Source organism: Excalfactoria chinensis, chromosome 3 (assembly GCF_039878825.1).
Source record: "Excalfactoria chinensis isolate bCotChi1 chromosome 3, bCotChi1.hap2, whole genome shotgun sequence".
NCBI lineage: Eukaryota > Metazoa > Chordata > Aves > Galliformes > Phasianidae > Excalfactoria > Excalfactoria chinensis.
In genome coordinates this window covers 25,893,914-25,912,336 of record NC_092827.1, presented here as the reverse complement: position 1 = coordinate 25,912,336, position 18,423 = coordinate 25,893,914, and the positions used below count along the sequence as shown (strand labels likewise).

The 18,423-nt window shown below is 33.5% G+C and overlaps 1 protein-coding gene across 8 annotated transcripts in view; it reads right to left on the bottom strand.

Moving 5' to 3' along the window:
- The window catches only part of ADGRB3 (adhesion G protein-coupled receptor B3), a 439,215-nt gene that overhangs the window by 235,069 nt on the left and 185,723 nt on the right, over nucleotides 1-18,423 (bottom strand). For all 8 annotated transcript variants that reach the window (XM_072331126.1, XM_072331131.1, XM_072331133.1 and 5 more), the window contains 4 exons: nucleotides 16,372-16,533; nucleotides 9,026-9,190; nucleotides 6,883-7,047; nucleotides 5,836-6,000 (listed from right to left, as the gene is read on the bottom strand). In XM_072331126.1, the coding sequence (XP_072187227.1) occupies nucleotides 5,836-6,000; nucleotides 6,883-7,047; nucleotides 9,026-9,190; nucleotides 16,372-16,533 (657 nt within the window). The remainder of the gene's footprint in view (nucleotides 1-5,835; nucleotides 6,001-6,882; nucleotides 7,048-9,025; nucleotides 9,191-16,371; nucleotides 16,534-18,423) is intronic.

The window sequence follows — 18,423 nt, the reverse complement described above, 5'->3', positions numbered from 1 at the left end:
TTTGAAATGTGTTTCATTACAAGATGGTAATTAAGAAGGTTACTCAATGAGTGGCTATAAAACAATCTGAACTTTCATTGCTTATTGCAGTATCATTAAAATTGGAAAATATTTTCACGTTTCCATAGTAACAGAACTACATGGGAAAGAAGAAATTTTTACAATTGCATTGTGGTTTTTTTTTTCACATGGTTATGACTTATAGATTACTTTTGCTCTTTGTATTTTTTTATATTTATATTTTTATATTTTATATTTATATTTCCAGCTTATGATTTTTGAGTTAATTTGATCAACACAGTAAACATGTGGCTGAAGTCACATCACAACTTAAAGCGCTGACAAATAACTGTTGCTTAAATCATTACAAGTTCATCAGAGAAAAAAAGCATTAGTTATTTAAAAGTAGCATTGTATATATTTCAGGAGAATTGTAACCTTATAACAGAAGCGAAAAAGAAAGGAACAAAAAAAAAACAAAAACAAACAAACAAAAAAAGAATAATGAAGGAAAGGAAATACTGTCACTATTTTACAGATGGAGTGAGAAGGAAGAAAGCAATTCAGTGATTCACCCATGGTTACATGGGAACTCTCTAGCAGAGGCAGGAACAGACTTCAGGTTTTACCCATCCAATTGCCTACACCATAAAACTGTCCCTGTTTTGCACTTCTACTGACAGAAGACTGAGGTGAGGGAGGGAAGAGAACAGTCCTTTGCACAAAGCTGCACCCTCTCTCAGCAAATGACAAAGAATACCTTGCAGATGGCTCAGTAATGCTATTATGAATCACACTTGGGCAGAAAAATTGCCTGCTAAAATTGCCTCACCACCAGCATTCTTGAATCGTAAATCAAGACAGATTGTACTGCTAAAAATGCACGAGATCCATTAACGTCAAAACACAAAGCAAGTTGGTTATATTCTAGAATACAGGTAGAATATGGTTATAATCTAACATACCAAGTGTTTCAGATATGCCCAAAAAGTGGATGCAAGAAGACAGAGCTACAATGGTAAAAGTCAGACTTTGACAAACATGAGCCATCTGGTGTTAAACACCATTAATAGCCTTTTATGATCTTACAAACAAAAGAAATGTTCTGTTTTGTGTTACATAAGATTAATATAATGCAGAAGGTGCGTTATGAATTACATAAACATGTTAAAACTTAGACTTCTTTGAGAAGTATGTCTGTCATTCAGCTTTTTCCATTTCAAGCACAGCGTGTTCTCTAAAAACACTTGCCAGAGCTGATTCTGAGACCTAAAAATCTTACTTCTCTACAAATACAGTTTTGAGGTTGCTTTTTTTTCCTTCCTGAATATACCGTACACATGCACATATGACTACATATAATATGCTCTCTGTTTCATGTTAGCAAGTCACAAACAATACAAGAAGTTTTCCACCTATCTCCTTAGAAGAGTGGTGCTTCTGTGCTTTTACAAGACTTTTCAAAACTCAAAATTACATTTAAACTTGATCTTAGTTCCAAAGATAACCTGTGTACCTGTGTTTTGTGTTCATAGTAAAAAATGTTTCCAAGATTCAGAGTTATCTGGAGAAAGATGCAGTAACAAGTTAGAGATGTAACTGAGCCCAGGCAAGTAAATTTTACTAGATCTTTTCTGACTTTGTGCTGTGCACCTAGATGCCTTTCAACACAATGTACCAACACTTTACATCAAGGAATAGCGCACATAAAAAGCAAACCAGTTCTTTCCTATGCAAAAGTACATTTGGCAGAGCTTTCCAATCAGACATCCACCCACATTAAAGCATCTGTGATTCTCCAACCCAAGTTGCACATGGTAACATTACAGTCACATTTGAGTGGTAATGTATCTGAGTTAAAAAGCTTTTAAAAAGCTTCACCAGTCCTGCTGCCTCTGGTAGTTCAAGAACTTCTGAAACTTTGACACAATTAATTCATAGGACACTCACAGAAAAAATGGGAGTTAGCTGTAGAAAATTATATAGAATTGTTAAAATTTAGAAGCAAACAGCAAATACCTAGGTAAATTTCCTAAGACTGGCAAATAAAAAACAGATCTCTCTTTCACTGACAGTGTGATTCAGCAGCCTCTTCCCACAGACCATGTACTCAAATTTACCCTGTTTTACCCTCCCTGTTATGTAGTGATAGGCCTGATTTAATCTCATCTAAGCACAACAAGGCTTGACAAAGTCAATAGTCTAGAAGCACAGTCCTTTTCCAACATTACCAGTGAGAGGACACACACCTAGAGGAGGCAATCAATCCAAATCTGAAAAAATTGTTGTACAGAAGAGCAAGCAACACACATAACCTTACCGACTTCACAATCTACGTAAGAAACTAACATAAAAATGGAATGGTGACAAAAGGGTGAAGGTGTTTAGCCAAAGACACACAGTAGTCTTGGATCCTAATTCAATGTCCCATGTAAAATTACCTCTAACAAAACAAACAAACAAACAAGCAAACAAAAGTTTAATTAATTAAAAAATAATTAAAAGTTTAATTTTATTATTTAGTTGTTAACAATTACTTGAGTCTTCCAACTTCTCACACTCTATCACTTCTAGCTAGTGCTTCTGGAGGAATGTACCACCTTCAGTACCAAATCATTATCTTGGCTTTGGCAACAGTTTGCACTGTTAGTTTTTGTTAGCAAACAAGGTGATCTGTAATTTTTTCCATTAACATTCAGGGCAAAACTATTCCTACATTATATTTTCTAAAACTGACAACAGCCTGATAAGAAAAATATTGAGGTTCAATTCTTAGTATAATCTAGGAAAAGCATAAGTATTGGAACACATATAATTACTATGGAATTCTGTCTTATGGAATTAAGCATTTCTGGAAATCGGTAGTGTATCTCTGGAACCTAAGATATTCTTATAACTGTTATAAGAACATGGTCCTGCTCTTATAAAAATGATTTTGCAGGTGACCTCGATACAGAAATATGATTAATTCGGTACTTTCCTCTCTACTCTCTCATGTCCTTTATGTCCTTTAATTTTTACTGATTGATTTGATAGAATTTATGTTAAGTTTTTTCTTGGTTTTTTGTTTGTTTGTTTGTTTGTTTGTTTTGTTTTTTTTTTTTTAATTTTTTCCAAAAACTTCTTATCAGCCTTCCACGACATGGGTTGCAATTTGTTTTACTAGCCAGTTATCTCCTTTATTCCTATAGGATAAACCTACTATTTGTTCATCCTGTATTAAACTTTCCAATGACTCCTGCTCAACTGGCTGCCTAGGAAGTCCAGTACGTTTTTTCTTTCTTATATTTGTTCACTATTTTATCCTTCACAAACGGATTCTTTAAATCCTTAATGCTACCAATATGTTAGGAGTGATATACAAGTTTAGGTGTTTGAGGTGCTACAAAGGAGCAATGCCAGACTGCATACAGATTTTTGTCTTTCATTCCCAGTGTATGACACAACAGTAAGATACAACCATAGTTTTAAAATGAATAATTGTGAATAGAAACCATTCCCAAAGAAAGATGCTCAGTGTTTGCCTGCAAACCAAGATGACTCAGAAACTTGCCTCCAAATAAAGTTATGAGCCTGCCTTAGTGCTGCTTTTATTCAGCTTCTAGAAATGCCTGATGTAATTCAGTCCCTGCCAGAACCACTTGAAGATAATCACTGATCAGCTATGAAGAAAATCTTGAGCAATGTTCAGATTGTGCAGATCACAGATAAACAAAATTCATTCAAAATTTTGAGTTAGTCAAGTGAACAGCTCTGTTTGCAATGTATCTTATTAACTGTAATAGCATAATAGGAAAAGATTTTAATTCTCTTTTGTTCACAGCGTTATGTCAGCAATTTATAAAATTTCATTTTCTGTGTGTATTGTTCTAGCGATAAAAATAGGTGCATCATATCCACTTAGCAAATATGTTACACAGATCTACAAAGATATGGATCTGGTCTTATATTAATGTTAAACTAATGCTAACGTAACAAAAAAAAATAATAATATAGTCTCTCATGTTTCTCAGAAACTTACACATAAAAAGAAATCAGTGAAACAAAAGTAACTTTTCATCAACTTTGTATAGTACTCATTCATTTTGCTTCATGTTTATTAAAAAATAATTTTTTTCTATCACTTTATTTTTTAGGAAAGTTCTGACAAGTTACCCAATGAGATGCTTTAGGAAACATAAGTCTAGAAATAAACAAATTAAATCTGTTATTCACGTGCAGTCTTCTGCAAAAGTATAATCAGACAAAATGTACTTTAGGTTATTATGATTTCTCTCAGCATACTGGCTCTAATCTGGAAATAATCATGTTAATAAATAAATATAGAAAATGGCAAATAGTGCTTTGTGTGCATTTGACTTGTAAAAACATTTGTAAAATATTTTATTAACAGCAGGTGGCAACCTTTGAAAATTGGATTGTAGCAGCGTGGTTTTACTTTTAAATATACAAACTATTTCAAGGTTGGTTTCATAAGAAGAAACTGCTTTATCTGAATATCTGTTTATTGAGAACATTCACAATAATGTTCTCTTAGTGCAGTGCTTTTATAAGGAAAGTCTACGCTTACTATGGAAATTAGTAAATATGAAAAATATAATTTATTTAGGAATCCAATATAAATTCTGTTGTTGTTTTTTTTTCCTGCTTTTTTTTTTTTTTTTTTTTTTGAATAATGTATGTGTTATTAAAGCTAAAGAAATCACTGGAGAATTAAAAGCTGCTAAACTTCACCAGCACAGTATTATATTTTTATCAACAAAGACAGTCCTTGCATTGTTCTTCAAATGCATTGTACTACTCTACTGGAGATATCTTGACAACTGTTCTTTGATGGCTGTCAATGGATAAACACGCTGTCTATAAATAAGTGGGCTCAATAACATAAAATTTACATCAGATATACCTCCTGCTTCCTGACCCAAAGCAACTTTTCCATTTAGTCCTTTCTGTCCCTAGCACAAAGCCATCAAAATGTGGAGACAGCTAGATACATTTTAAGGCTTCCTAGCCACAAAATTCAGAGCCCACGATTTCCCAAATGAATGTCTATACCATCCTATACTATTTACAACTTGTTTCATTATCATATACCTATATAACAAGGCACTCTTTTTCTTTACTCTTCACGGGTAAGTATATTCATATTCATCCACTGTTTTTATTTATTCATGACTTTTGAAGGAGCTAAAATGTACACTCTTATTAGCTTTCTTTTAGAAAGACTTATATCTATTGTGAGGACAAAGTGCTGAAAAAAAAATACATTTAAGCATGATATTAAAGCAGAAGAGATGCCTTTTTAGGTTTATATGACTTTCATTTTTACAAAATGTCACTTATATATTCATTCATTCTGTACATTAAAGTAACATTCACTGTTTTTCTCTGATCTTTACTGCACAGTAATTTTCACTAAATGTTTAACACTGAGGTCTTTTGCACACAGGATAAAAGTAATCTATGATTTAGAAAACCATACCTAATAAACTCATATCAATGCATTAGAAAATAATTTCTGTAGCAAACAATAATTTATCCCAATGTTCATGTGCCTATGAAATAAAATATTTTTCTGATACATTTCTATATTATAGTATCACAATTTATGACAAAGCTGTTGCATTGCTCATACATCCATTGGACTAGTTTACACTTAGATACATCAGCACAACTCTACTGAGAAAAACAGCAGTGGCTTGTCTAAAGCAAGACCAGAAATGGCTTTTTAGGACTACTTCTCTATGGATATTGATCTTGCCTCTCCTAAAGATGACCATTAAAGTAAGACATACTACAGTGTAGGTAATAACAGTGATTATATTTGATTCTTACCAGGACATCTCTGTTCACTGCACCGTCTAACTTCCTCTCCAGTTCCTTCGCATTGCTGCCCAGTCACAGCAGCCCCCTGACAGATCCTTATTCGCCTCTCCCAGCCACCATCACAGGATTTTGAACATCCACTCCAGTGGCCCCACTGGTTCCACTGGCCATTTGCTGTTGGGAAAAGTACAATTACAGTGATGACAAAATGACAGTAATAAAGGAATTAGGTTATCCTTTACTTAAGTAGAGAAGTAAGCCCGCAATCAGAATCATGTAATAATGACAGAAGTGATACTTAGTGGCCATGGAACCTCTAAAGATGGCCTCTATCTGGCCTCTGAAAATAGGCTTGTTGTCTAAATGACTTGTCTCCCAATATAAAATAAAAACAATTGGTCAACTTTCACTCTGTGTTAGATTGCAAAACACACGTTGTCACATTTTTGTATTTTATTTGCACTTGTATAGCACTGTAAAAGAGGCACACATAAAAGCACACATTTACAATATGCATAAGTATCATTTAAGTAACTAAATACATTCTTGGAAGTGTTATTTTAGAAGTAGGATTTTATATGATCTGACAGGGTAAATGAGGCTTAGAAGTAGAAATACATGCAATTTAATCACCTTAGAAAGTTGCTTTTAGACTACCAGAGAATCATGAATACATGCAGTTTCAGAGCAAGAGAGAATCAGTTTATACATATTCATTTTTGAGGTTCTTGAGACACTTTATTAAATATTTTCATCCTCAAACAGTTCTTTCTCAAACTCTTTTAAATGGTAAAACTGAAAAGCAGCTATGCAGCCCATCACACAGCCTTTTGTGGATGCATTCTCTTTTATATCTAGATGGCTCGTCAAATTAAAAAGAAGCCTGGCCCCAGCTCCCCTTCTGGAAAGGCTGCTCTGCTCTTTCACAGCCTGCTGAGAACTGTGGTGGCTCAGGAGCCAGCCTGAATGGCAGTAGCCCCAAACTTAGAGCCATGGGTGCATTCAGCCCTTCTCCCTCCTCCTCCATTAGCCAAAACTGGGCAAGCAAGTACTTACCTGTGCACTCAGGGTTATAGCACTCCCGGCTCTCGGCCCAGGGTCCCCTACATTCAGAGCCGCCATGGGCAGCTGCTGTGCACTGCCGGCTTCGCTGCTGGGTACCGTTGGAGCAGGTCACTGAGCACTGACTCCATGGGCTCCACTCCTGCCACTGTCCATCCACTGTCATAGCAGGCACAAAAAGAGATGGGTACAACAGAGTTACCAACAAAGCAATGCAAGGCTTCAGAGGTTTGTTCTAACATAGGGATTTCATTTTGGATATGAACACAGCTCTTTGAGCTGAGTCAGAAGACACTTGACTTACAACTGTCAAATACTGATCTTGTTATGAGCTACTTTAAAACAATTTGAAATGATTTCCTGTTTTCTTTTTCCTTTCTATCTTCTCATCTCCTCCTTTTCATCTTTTCAGATTTTGCACTGATATAACAAAGGGTGAATTATGACTTTGCTCACAAACTATGCCACTTGAAAGGCTATGAGGTTTTCCTTTTCTCTAAAACAAAGTCTTATTTAAAAGTCTTGTCTTCTAAGGCAAGTGTGGGGACCAATCTTGTATCATGTAAGCCCTGAGCCCTTAAAAGTGATTATGTAGAGCTGCAGCTGTCACTCATATAAGTCAGCATATGAGATTCCCAGTCCAGATTGTAAAATAAACTCTGTTAGCTGAATAGGAATTACCACATAGCCTAACACAGAGACTCCATTCTCTACATTTATAATTAATTTATTTCTATCATTGAGCCTCCTTCTCAGGTAAACCATACAACAGTCTTTTGAGTCAAAATGTATATCAGAAAGAGCTTGCCATGGTTGTTATTTTTAATTTCTTACATCAGAAATTTTATTGATTGAAATAAAATACTAAAAGGCAAAATAATAAAAAATATAAACCAATTTCCCGTGCATGTGAAAAATTATTATTATTATTTTAAATAATGGATAATGGGACTAGATGGTGTTTTAAAATACATATGAACTTGTGTTCAGAGAAATAAGGAGGTGAACTATTTTACTGTTTCTATATCAAAGAAGATAGCTGTATCTCTGTTAGCCAGGATCTCAGAGACTAGTGAATTAAAAGAAGTGGTATTTAAAGGTCTTTTTTGTGTGTGTGTGTTTTGTTTATTTACTGAAGTTCTATAATAAAGATTTTATGCAATGCCTAGTTGGTTGTGAACCATTTCTCAATGAAGATGCCTCTCAAGCTGTGAAGATACACCCTGATAATTTCTTTCCAAATCAGCAGAATTCTTTCCAAACATGGAAGCTAGCTGCATTCATTAATCATTAAAGATTTATACGAAAAGGAAAATATTATGAAATTTCCATTTCAATGCACCCCCCTTCTGTTTATTCATTGCCATATCAAATTATTTAGGGTAGGAAAGATCAAATCCATTATCACAGTGTACTTGGAAAAAACTAATTCCATGACTTCTGTATATTTCACAGATCTTATTTTTAGGACTTTCAACTTCTGAAATACATCTTTGAGGCTAACACATTTAACATGAAGGTATCTTTATAAAATTGAATATTCATATTACAGAAAAGTGGAAAACGTACTTCCTCTGCTAAAAGCCACTAATGTACAGATGACTGTTCAAAATTCAGAATTATGAGACATATCTCAATTTTATCAAACTATATGTAATGCCTTTTTTTTTTTTTTTTTTCCAAATACTAAAGTGAACTGAATACATTAATTTATTCTCTACTAGTTTTACTTGGCATTTCTTTTGTCAACTTTGCCTCATGCTCATATACCATGTTAATTACTTTTGTGTAGGCTCCAGTGAAATTGCACAACTACCAACTTGGCCAAAAACTAGATTAAGTCATTTTTTTTTTTTTTGCAGCTGTATGCAAGACTAAAATTTAAAAAACAAAACAAAATAAAACAAAACAAAGTGCTGGAGTATGCTTTGTTCACCAGAATTCAACAAAGCTGTAGGTGTGATCTGTAGTTATCCTTTGGACCACTATAGTCAAAATTGCTAGCAAGACTACCCCTTCTACTCACTTTGTATGCCTTTTTGAACTTGTGTGTGAGCACAAAGGATAATGAAAGAAATCACAAACAACTCACATTGAATGCATCATAACAAACCATAAAGTTGCTATACAAGCTCACCAGGGCAGAGTGCAATATTGCACGGTTTGTGTTGTGTTTCAGGTCCATCACATGATCTTCCCCCATACTGGGGAGGTATACATGACCTTGTCCTAGTTCTTTGGCCTCGACCACATGTGAATGAACACAAACTCCAAGGTGACCATTCCTCCCAAACGCCATGTACTGCAACAAACCAAAGGGATTTTAACCAGAAACAGACACATAAGTAACAGAAGGATTTTAAATTAAGCAGGATCAATATTGTAAAAGGGAATTATTTTGCAAAATTCAAGGTAATTAGTGCATATAGAATCTCTAGCACTGGTAAATTATTCTCCCATTAAAAAAAAAAAAAAATCAATTTCAAATTCCTGTTTTCACTAAATAATACTTAATTTTGAACCATTATTTCTAATCTTTCCACTAATCTCACTCACATTTTCCTTTCATTTATTCTTCTAAGAAAGCTGTCTTCCCTTTTCAAAAACTGTTTATGATTTTCTAGTGCATGACCTGATATGTAGAATAGCCCTGATTTTCAAGAGACTGGTCTGTGTGAAAACCAGGCACACGCATTAGATCTCAGCGTAAGTCTAAAAACTTGAAGGAAACAGAATTATGTTCTATTTTGAAAATAAATGGGTATTTGAAATAATGTTATCATGAAAAACTAGGGCTCTTACAACTGTTTCACATGTTTATATTCATGAATAAAAATGGCAGCACACATACTTGATTATCTTCCTCAAAAATACTAGGAGCAAATAAGCAAAAGAGATTTGCCATATATTTTTACTTGGACATATTCATTGATTTATCATATACAGTCATGCATGCATCACTATCTTAAAAAATACTAACTCAACAAACTTCAAATATGTTAAAAAAACATAAATTATAAACACATATAAAAATTATATACAGGTAACTCACAAAATTTATATAAAGAAACATAGAATTTACACATTTTCTAAATTACTTTTTTTCCATTGCAGAAGAAACTAATACACAACATCCATCCAAGCTTATATATCATATGTATTCCCTTTTCAGAAACAATGGTAGTTAAATTTTCAGCAAGTTCTTCAGTATAGTGTCGTTAAATATGTACCCATAAGAAAACTCTATGCTTGATTTGGCAAAACAGTTCTCTATAAATTGAAAATATCGCAAAACACATTTTAGTTATTCTTGTTAAATAGAAAACAAAACAAAACAAAACAAAGCAAAACAACCAGTTGCACAGATTTTGTTTAGGCTGCATTTGATAACAGGAAATCTTTATTAATGCAAGACATTTAGGAAAAATATAGTGACTTACTACCCAGCTTGAATATTACAGTTGGTATCATATAATTGTGTTTCTGCAACATGTTCTGTTTGAAGGGTGTCTAGAGGGTGAAATAGTGTACAGCACCTCAGTCTATCATTGGTAATGGTCTGCAACCTTACAAATGAAACAGATTTCCTGGTTTTCCTCACATTTCTTTCATCACTCTGAGACAACTTCTCATTTATAGGTCTCCTTTGCCCTGAAGGCACGTATCACCTCCCCAGCTTCTACAAATAAAACTCTCTTGTATGTATCAAAATAAAATTTCCTGAGGTAGCATTCAGTTGCCAAGGGTAGGAAAGAGGTACAACACTCTGTTATATTATCCCAGAACATTCGGTAAGACCAAGGACAATTCTGCATATAGGTATGTTCTACCACATTTCATTAAAATTAAGGAAAATTGTTATTTCAGATTTTAATATTAAGATAAAATATTTTTTAGGTAACAGAAGAGAAATTGTACCTAACAGAAAACACCAAACTTCATACATTGAACATTTTCATCCACAAAATAACAGCTCAGATGGGCTAAAGGTTTTGAGTTGTTCTCATACAAGTGGTTGAAAAGTAGAATAATTATTTAATGTCCTACATAGCTAGCTTAATTAAAATACTCTGAATTTAAACACCACATCAATCTGCAAAACAAGCCAGCCAAACAAAACAAAACAATAAAACAACCACCAAGGAACATTCCAACTTACTGTCAAAATGATAGATTTTAGTCATTTAAGAAACCTTGATTGACTTTGACATTTTGTCAAAACCAGGAAACCAAACTCTCCTAAGAATAATAAGTTGATGACTATATCTGCATATAAGCCTTTATGTCTCATCTTCTCTTTAACATTTACTAGAAGTAAAAGCAGTGGAAAATAAAAACAGGAAATTAGTTTAATTTACTGATACCACAGGGGCTGATTAAAAGATACTCGTTTAAAGCTAAAAAGAACTTCATAAAAATAAGAAACATAACCATGAATAAATAATTACAGAAATATTATTCTGTAAAAATCAGAGATAAGACAGTATATAGACATAGACTGAGATTTTTTTAGGGTTCATATGAGTTTACATCTAATGTTTAGTTTGGAGTTTCATTTTGATGTTGTCAAAATATTATGCTAGTTATCTTCATTTAAAATAATTAGAAAAAAAAACACAAACACAAACAAAAACAACTCAAAAACAGTAACAACAACAGAAAAAAACATGAGCTGAGGGCTTCTTTAAACTATTGTCTTGAGCCAAGAGGTTGTATATCTCTTCTGGCAAGAGTGATTACATGTTAGCAGGAACATGGAGTAATTATTTTGTGATTTTGGATATGAACAGAAGCCAGAAGCTAAAACAATATGTCTCATTTTGGGTGGATTCAATCTTGCACCAAATTCTGTTTTTAGTTTAAAGTGAGATGCACCCTAAATCATATTCTGTGAAAATGACTGGTAAATCAAAACTTCAAAGTATGCTACTGTATGTATAGGCTGGTATTTCTGATAGTAGTAGATAACTAAAATATTAAATGATGGAGAAGGCTTACAACTAAGTAGACAACCAACGTGAGCACTGAAATCTCAAGGAGAATTAATATGTTCAATGCATCCAGGACAGCTTTAAAAAACATTTTACTTTTATATTTCTTACCTTTACATTTTTTTTTTTTTCCTGATATTTCACTTACATTTTCTTTTACATCATTCCCTAAATCCATATAAAATCCAATGAATTTTAGCCAGATGAGCTTTGCCAAATTACACCAGATGGAGAGCTGGCCCACTGAGGAGTTACTGTTTTCTATAACACAATTTCAGATGCAAGATTCATTATTTGGGACAAAAATATTCAAATTATTGCCAACCTATCTGTCAAAAACATTGCTAGCACAACGAGCTTGGATTACTGCAGAGCATCTTTCCCTTCACTCTGCCACTCTGTGAACCTAATCATGTTTAAGTGAACACCCACGGTGTTCACAATGCAGAACTTCTGTGAGATGGGAGGAGGCGTGGGGCCATGCAGGCCTTTATTCTACAAGCATATCTTGGTGGATTTTATTTTTTTTTATTGGAGTTTAAATGCTTATGATTTGTTCAGCTTTAAACAGAACAGATATTGGAAAAACACTATGACCACTGATGTTTTTTGTTTTAAGTTACAAATATTTCAATGTGACTGAGTAATTGTATGTAAGGTGATGCTTGATTACAGGATTTAAAAAAAAAAAAAAAAAAAAAAAAAAAAAAAGATATTAGATGAATTGCATGCATGAATTTGAATGCTATAGTTTCTGATATGGTTTCTGCTTCTTCAGTACAGCTTAAATTCTACATTCCAAATTTTTTCATAAATTGGTAGCAAATAAACTCAACAAAATTTCAGAAATCTGCCCTATCTCCTTCATGATTACACCATATATCCATTCTATTTCTGCTGTGCCTCTTTTTAATTATAAAGCTAAATTTTCCTCACTCTTGCTTTCCCACTCTCAAGTGAAAGCTTGAACTTCCAGAACACAGATTACTAACAATAAAGTGGTAGGATATAAAACACTTAAAAAGACTTAAACAGTTTTGCAAGTGTAGCCATGCAGGCACAGAATATAAGGAAATATACAAGATTTCAGCAATATTGCTAACCTTCACTGACATAAGACTTGAGAAACAAAGTGAATACAGCGGTCTTAGCACAGTCAAAATAAAGCTTTTGAGCATACAAATGTTTGAAATGTTTTAGAACATTCTTATTCCTGTCATGTTTGCCTTAATCGTAAGTGTGAAAGTTCTGAATGTCAGCTAAATTTTGTAGTGAAAGTGGTTGATGGCAATGAGGAAGGAGAAACTGAAACTGAGATGATCTACAGGTATAGAAATTCAATGTTCCTACTCCTATAAGTCTTAAATGCATTAGAAATTATACTGCAAGCTGAAATGAATCAGTAACACTGCAGTACTGGATCCTGAGATGCCCTTACTGGCAAAAGGAGCAACAGTTATTTGAACTATATTGTTGTTTACTACACTGCACATTCTGAGAAGGCTCCTGAATCCAAGACACTGTCTGAATTACCTAATGGGTTTCCATCCCTGAAATACTATTGGTCTCAAACAAATATAAATAAATGAAAAATTATGTCAACAACATCTCCTTCATGATTTAACTCTTGGTAATATTGCACAGGTGTTATATATATACATGTACTCTGACAAGAGAAAAGAAAAAAGATGGACCAAATAGCCTTCATGTACTTAGGCAAAACTTCTGTAGTCTAGCCTACTGTTGCATAACAATAAACCTTTTGTATCACATTCTCAAAATTTATGAGGACGGTGAGATCAGAGTTAAATGTATTCCCTAATATCCAGTGATGTCTATTCCCAGTGGATGGTAAAGGGACTGTATAAAGACTATATATGAAAACATGCTTTCAGGTGTGCATTAGTATTTTCAATTTGAGCAAGTTCTCCTGAAGTTAGTTGATAAATGGTTGAAGTATAGACCCCTCTGCATAATTCTTTATTTTGAAGTGATGGTTTTGCTATTTGGAAATGTTATCGTAGCTCTCAAAATGGCTCTATTTATACTAGTCACAAAAACATATAATAAATACACTCCAGTAAAACATATCACATTTTACATATCATGTAAAAACATATGGGTTGCAAGCCATACTGTTATTTTTGTATTTATATTGCTTCTAGTTTACTCTCCAAGGTTTTAGTATTAACTGTGAACAAAAGCTGTATGTAATGAGTGGTTCATGTCAATGTCCAAAGGCTAACTCCCAAGTACACATGCATATGTTTGGATTCTTCTGATAAATTTGTGTTTTAACTATAGTACTCTATATAAGCTGGGAATAATCTCGAATTATGTAACCCTTTGAGACAGAATGCATAGTATAATGATGACAGAGGATAATAATAATAGTTAAAGGGATGTTTGAAAACTTAATGGAGCTGAGATTAGGTAAAGCATCCTTCTAAATTGTTGATCTTGCATACTGCCACACACAAGGATTCCTGAAGCCAGACAGAGACCAATATAAATGAATAAGGCTACTGTAATTATGTAAAACAACATGCCTAGAAGACAAATTATCACAGCGTGAGATAGATAAAGATTATCAGAATCAGGTGTGGTGATCTTGAAACAATAAAATTTTGGCAATGTCGCTGTTATTCAGCGAGAATTGGTAGCCACTGCTCAAACTGAATTCTGGAAACAGAAGCCATACTCTTAAGTGAGCACAAAATGTGAGCTCCTTTGTGATTGAAAAATATGGAACGTTATTTTTGTGTGAGCTAATTTGTTAGACGATGCAAATTTTAAGAATAAACTTTTTTTTCCAGATTACTCTGAATATTATCTTGGCTGTTGTGTTACATGGATTTGTTGTTTTGATATGAAACTTTCTTATTCATTACTAGATAAAATTAAGATAAAATTCAGTAAAATTAGGTGACAAACTCCTTGCCTCTTCTGAGGTAACAATAAATGGACAAGAAATCAGGCAGAGCTGTATATCACTGAGAGTGCTGGAAAGTGTTTTCATGATTATGTTTTACGTATAAACATGAAAGGAAACACTCAAAGGAGTCTTTATGTCTTTGACTGTTCGGAAGGTTTGACCTTTTATTTTATAGTTTTCTTTTTTATACTTCCTACTTTTATACTTCCAAATTGAGAGTTTTATTTGGAAAGTATCTCACCTCTGGTAGACTGCAAGGTAGCCTATCCTTTTATTAATAGAGGGCATTTCTTTGTATGGAAAATTTAAAGACATCACATTCAGACACGCCTGGAGTTTTCTACCCTGAAATATTAGAAAATCCAGATGAATTGCTTATCTAGACTAGAAAGATAAGCACTCGGTGCTGATAGCTGTTCTTATTATGGTGGTGGCTTACATAGATACAATACTTTAAGTTTCTTTTAATTGTAGAGGTACTGTATAGGCTTATACTGGAAACATAAAAAATCTGAGGTGGTTACATATGCACCTCCTCTTGGAAGTTTTCAACACATAATAGCAACATGAATTTACTTGTGGTTGATGCTATTCACTGAGACAAAGTTCAAAGGGTATGGAGGGTATGTGTATGAGAAAGTACCGTTTACTTCAGAAATTGAGTGAGTTTCCCTAGAATCTGAGGATGCTCACTACCCTCCTGAGATGAAGCTTTACAGAAGAGCTGATGAATTTGAAGGGGAGCATATCATTCTTCCTTTTCAGAAACAAGGGAAAATGAGTGTAGTCACAGGCCATATACCTTCCCTTTTATTTCCCATCTTAGATAAATCATATCCATAAGCAGATTCTAAGGAAACAAGGTGTGTCCTTTCAGCAGCTACATCGAATGTACTTGTTTCTTCTCCTCAGAATACTGCTGAACTCTGACTATTGTCAGATCTCTGAGACAAAAAGAGTAAGAAAACTGTAATGCAAGATACTGATGACCTTTTCTTTTTGTCAGATGTAAGAGGATTGTTTTTGTCCCATCTTTCCTCCTCTGATCAGTAACTGCTACACTTGCCAGATTAATGTAAAAGAAGACATCAATGTGCAGAGGACAATGTCTGGCCCACTACCTATAAGACAGTATTCTAAATGGATAAACAATTTCAGAATCAAATTATCTGTGTTAACACTGTCTGTTAAACAGTTTCTGCTTCTTATATATTGGTGATCTGGGCTTCTTCCCTAGTTTATATTTTATACTTAAGCTACGCCTTGTATTTTATTCTTTTTTAGTGGAAAACAGAACAGAGACTTGTAAAAAAAATCTGAAGCTGTCAGAAGAAAGGACTTTTGTTGTACACATTGACTGTTCTGAAAATAAAAAATAACAATTTACATGATAAAATTTCATAGGTGAATAGAATTACACTTCTGTATTCTAATTCATGTGCTCTTAAGAAAATCATATTAAAAATGATAATAATAATTAAAAAATATAATTTCAAATTCTTATCATTATACAGTTCAAAAACATCCACAATTTTATTTATTGGCTGCTAACACTACCTGGACAGAGGGCAGTGTTATTGCAAACCCTTGATTCTCTTAAAGGGCCGCTGCAGTGTGTCCCGTAAGGTGATACACAAGTTCTGGTTCGCACCTGCGACCCTTGACCACAAGTAACTGAACACGTACTCCACTGGGCCCACTCTTCCACACCAGATTCACCTGTATTCAAGACAACAAACAAACATGAATATAGGGATAAGTATTAATGATACATTTTTTTTGCTGAAACTCATTATAGTCTGCCTATGCAAATTAAAGAAAAAATTAATATGCCAAAATAAATGTTTAAAAGTTCATGGAGTAAAGCGGCTGTGAAAATGTGCAATGAATAAAAAATAAAGTCCTAAAATTCTGTAGTTTCATACTTCCTGTCAGAAAGAAACACGTTGGTCACTTAGGATCATTTATGACTTTCTAAGAATGAAGTGCCCTTCAGCATTTTAGAAACAACATCACCCTCAGGATACTTTAAGAACATAAACAACTATTTTTCTAGAACGGTAAAAGATCTATCTTTTATATTTATACCTCTCACTCCAGAATTAAAATTCTTAGCACTTTTGCCAGTAAGGGAATTTAGATTCAAAGTAACCCCAAACCAACCTCCTCATTTCTTTTCTTTTTTTTGAGTGGAGGAGAGTCGTCTAGCACTTGAGAGAAATTTCCTGGCAAAGAGGAGTACTTTGCTCATGAAATTTTAACGTGAACATTGGAATGGAAAGACTGATTTGAGAACTGCTCTGTTCTTTGCTTCTGACCTATAGATCTTCTAAATTGATGAATGCACTTATTACTGTGTGTAGCAACTTAACATTACATTCAAAACTGTCAGAATGGAACAGTGAATCAAAAATCATCAATTAACAATTTATCCAAGAAACTGATAAACTACGTGTCTGTAATTTGGAATATTTTTCATTTTTAAATGGCTACATCAAAACAGCAAAATGTTTTTCATTCCTGTTTTATAGTATGTGCTATTCTAATTTTTATGTAATTACATTGAAAGATTTAAGTATAATGAACAAAACTGAATGTAATTTGTTAATCTAATATCTTTGAATTGTGTTGATTTTTACTGTTGATGCAGAGCACATTATCATTATTATTTTGATGGTCGTCTTGCCTGAATATTCAAGCAAGAACATTTAAGTGTTATAAATTAAATGACTACACTCATTTCTTAATTTACTTTCCCAAAAGCAATAATGTACAGTAAAATTTTTGAGCACTCTCAGAAAAAAAATGCACAAGTAATCAGAAGAAAACTGAAGTGAATGTTCTGATAACTTTGGATGTTGGATTCAGGTTCACTTCTACCACTAAAAGTCAGTAAAATATAGCAAGACAAAACCTACTTTACAGCCCGGATTTTTTAAAGGCTTTTATTCAATCAATTTTTTTTTATGCTTTACAATCATAGGTAAATTCAGATTTACAATAATGACAAAAATTCAGTTTTGAATAGATCACTTAAAATTTCAATTATCTTGAAATATCTCATGTCTTCCAAAAGTTTTGGTAACAACCAAGGTATTGTGTGCAAACCAGTAAGACTCTGGAGGTTATCTTGCAAGAATTTATTCTAGTTTTATTCTATTTGTTGAAACAGTGCTTTTGTTAAAAGCATTTGTCCAAGGTGGTTATTCTATTTTTGTTTTGTTTTGTTTTATTCTGTTTCCAGAGACCAAGCAAGAAACCCGGGTAAAATGCTTGTTTCTGAGAGCCTTCTAAAAAGCAATTCTAAGGCTATTTATTGTTTTAAAATAACTGTGCTGCTTATTCATTTAGAACATAAAATACTTTAAAATCAGCACACAAATCCTTCCGCTATAAAAATGTATGTACTTATAACAAATTCTATGAACAAGGACTCATGGTGAGATGTTTTAACTACAGGAGTTCACCAAAGTGATCTGTGATATCGACTCCTTTATTTGTTAGGAGAACAACAGGAAAATTTCATCACTGACTGCTTGTTTAATCGTTTTACTGATGGATAGTTAACATTTTGTTTAGACTGCTACATGACTTGAGTTCACGTTAGAG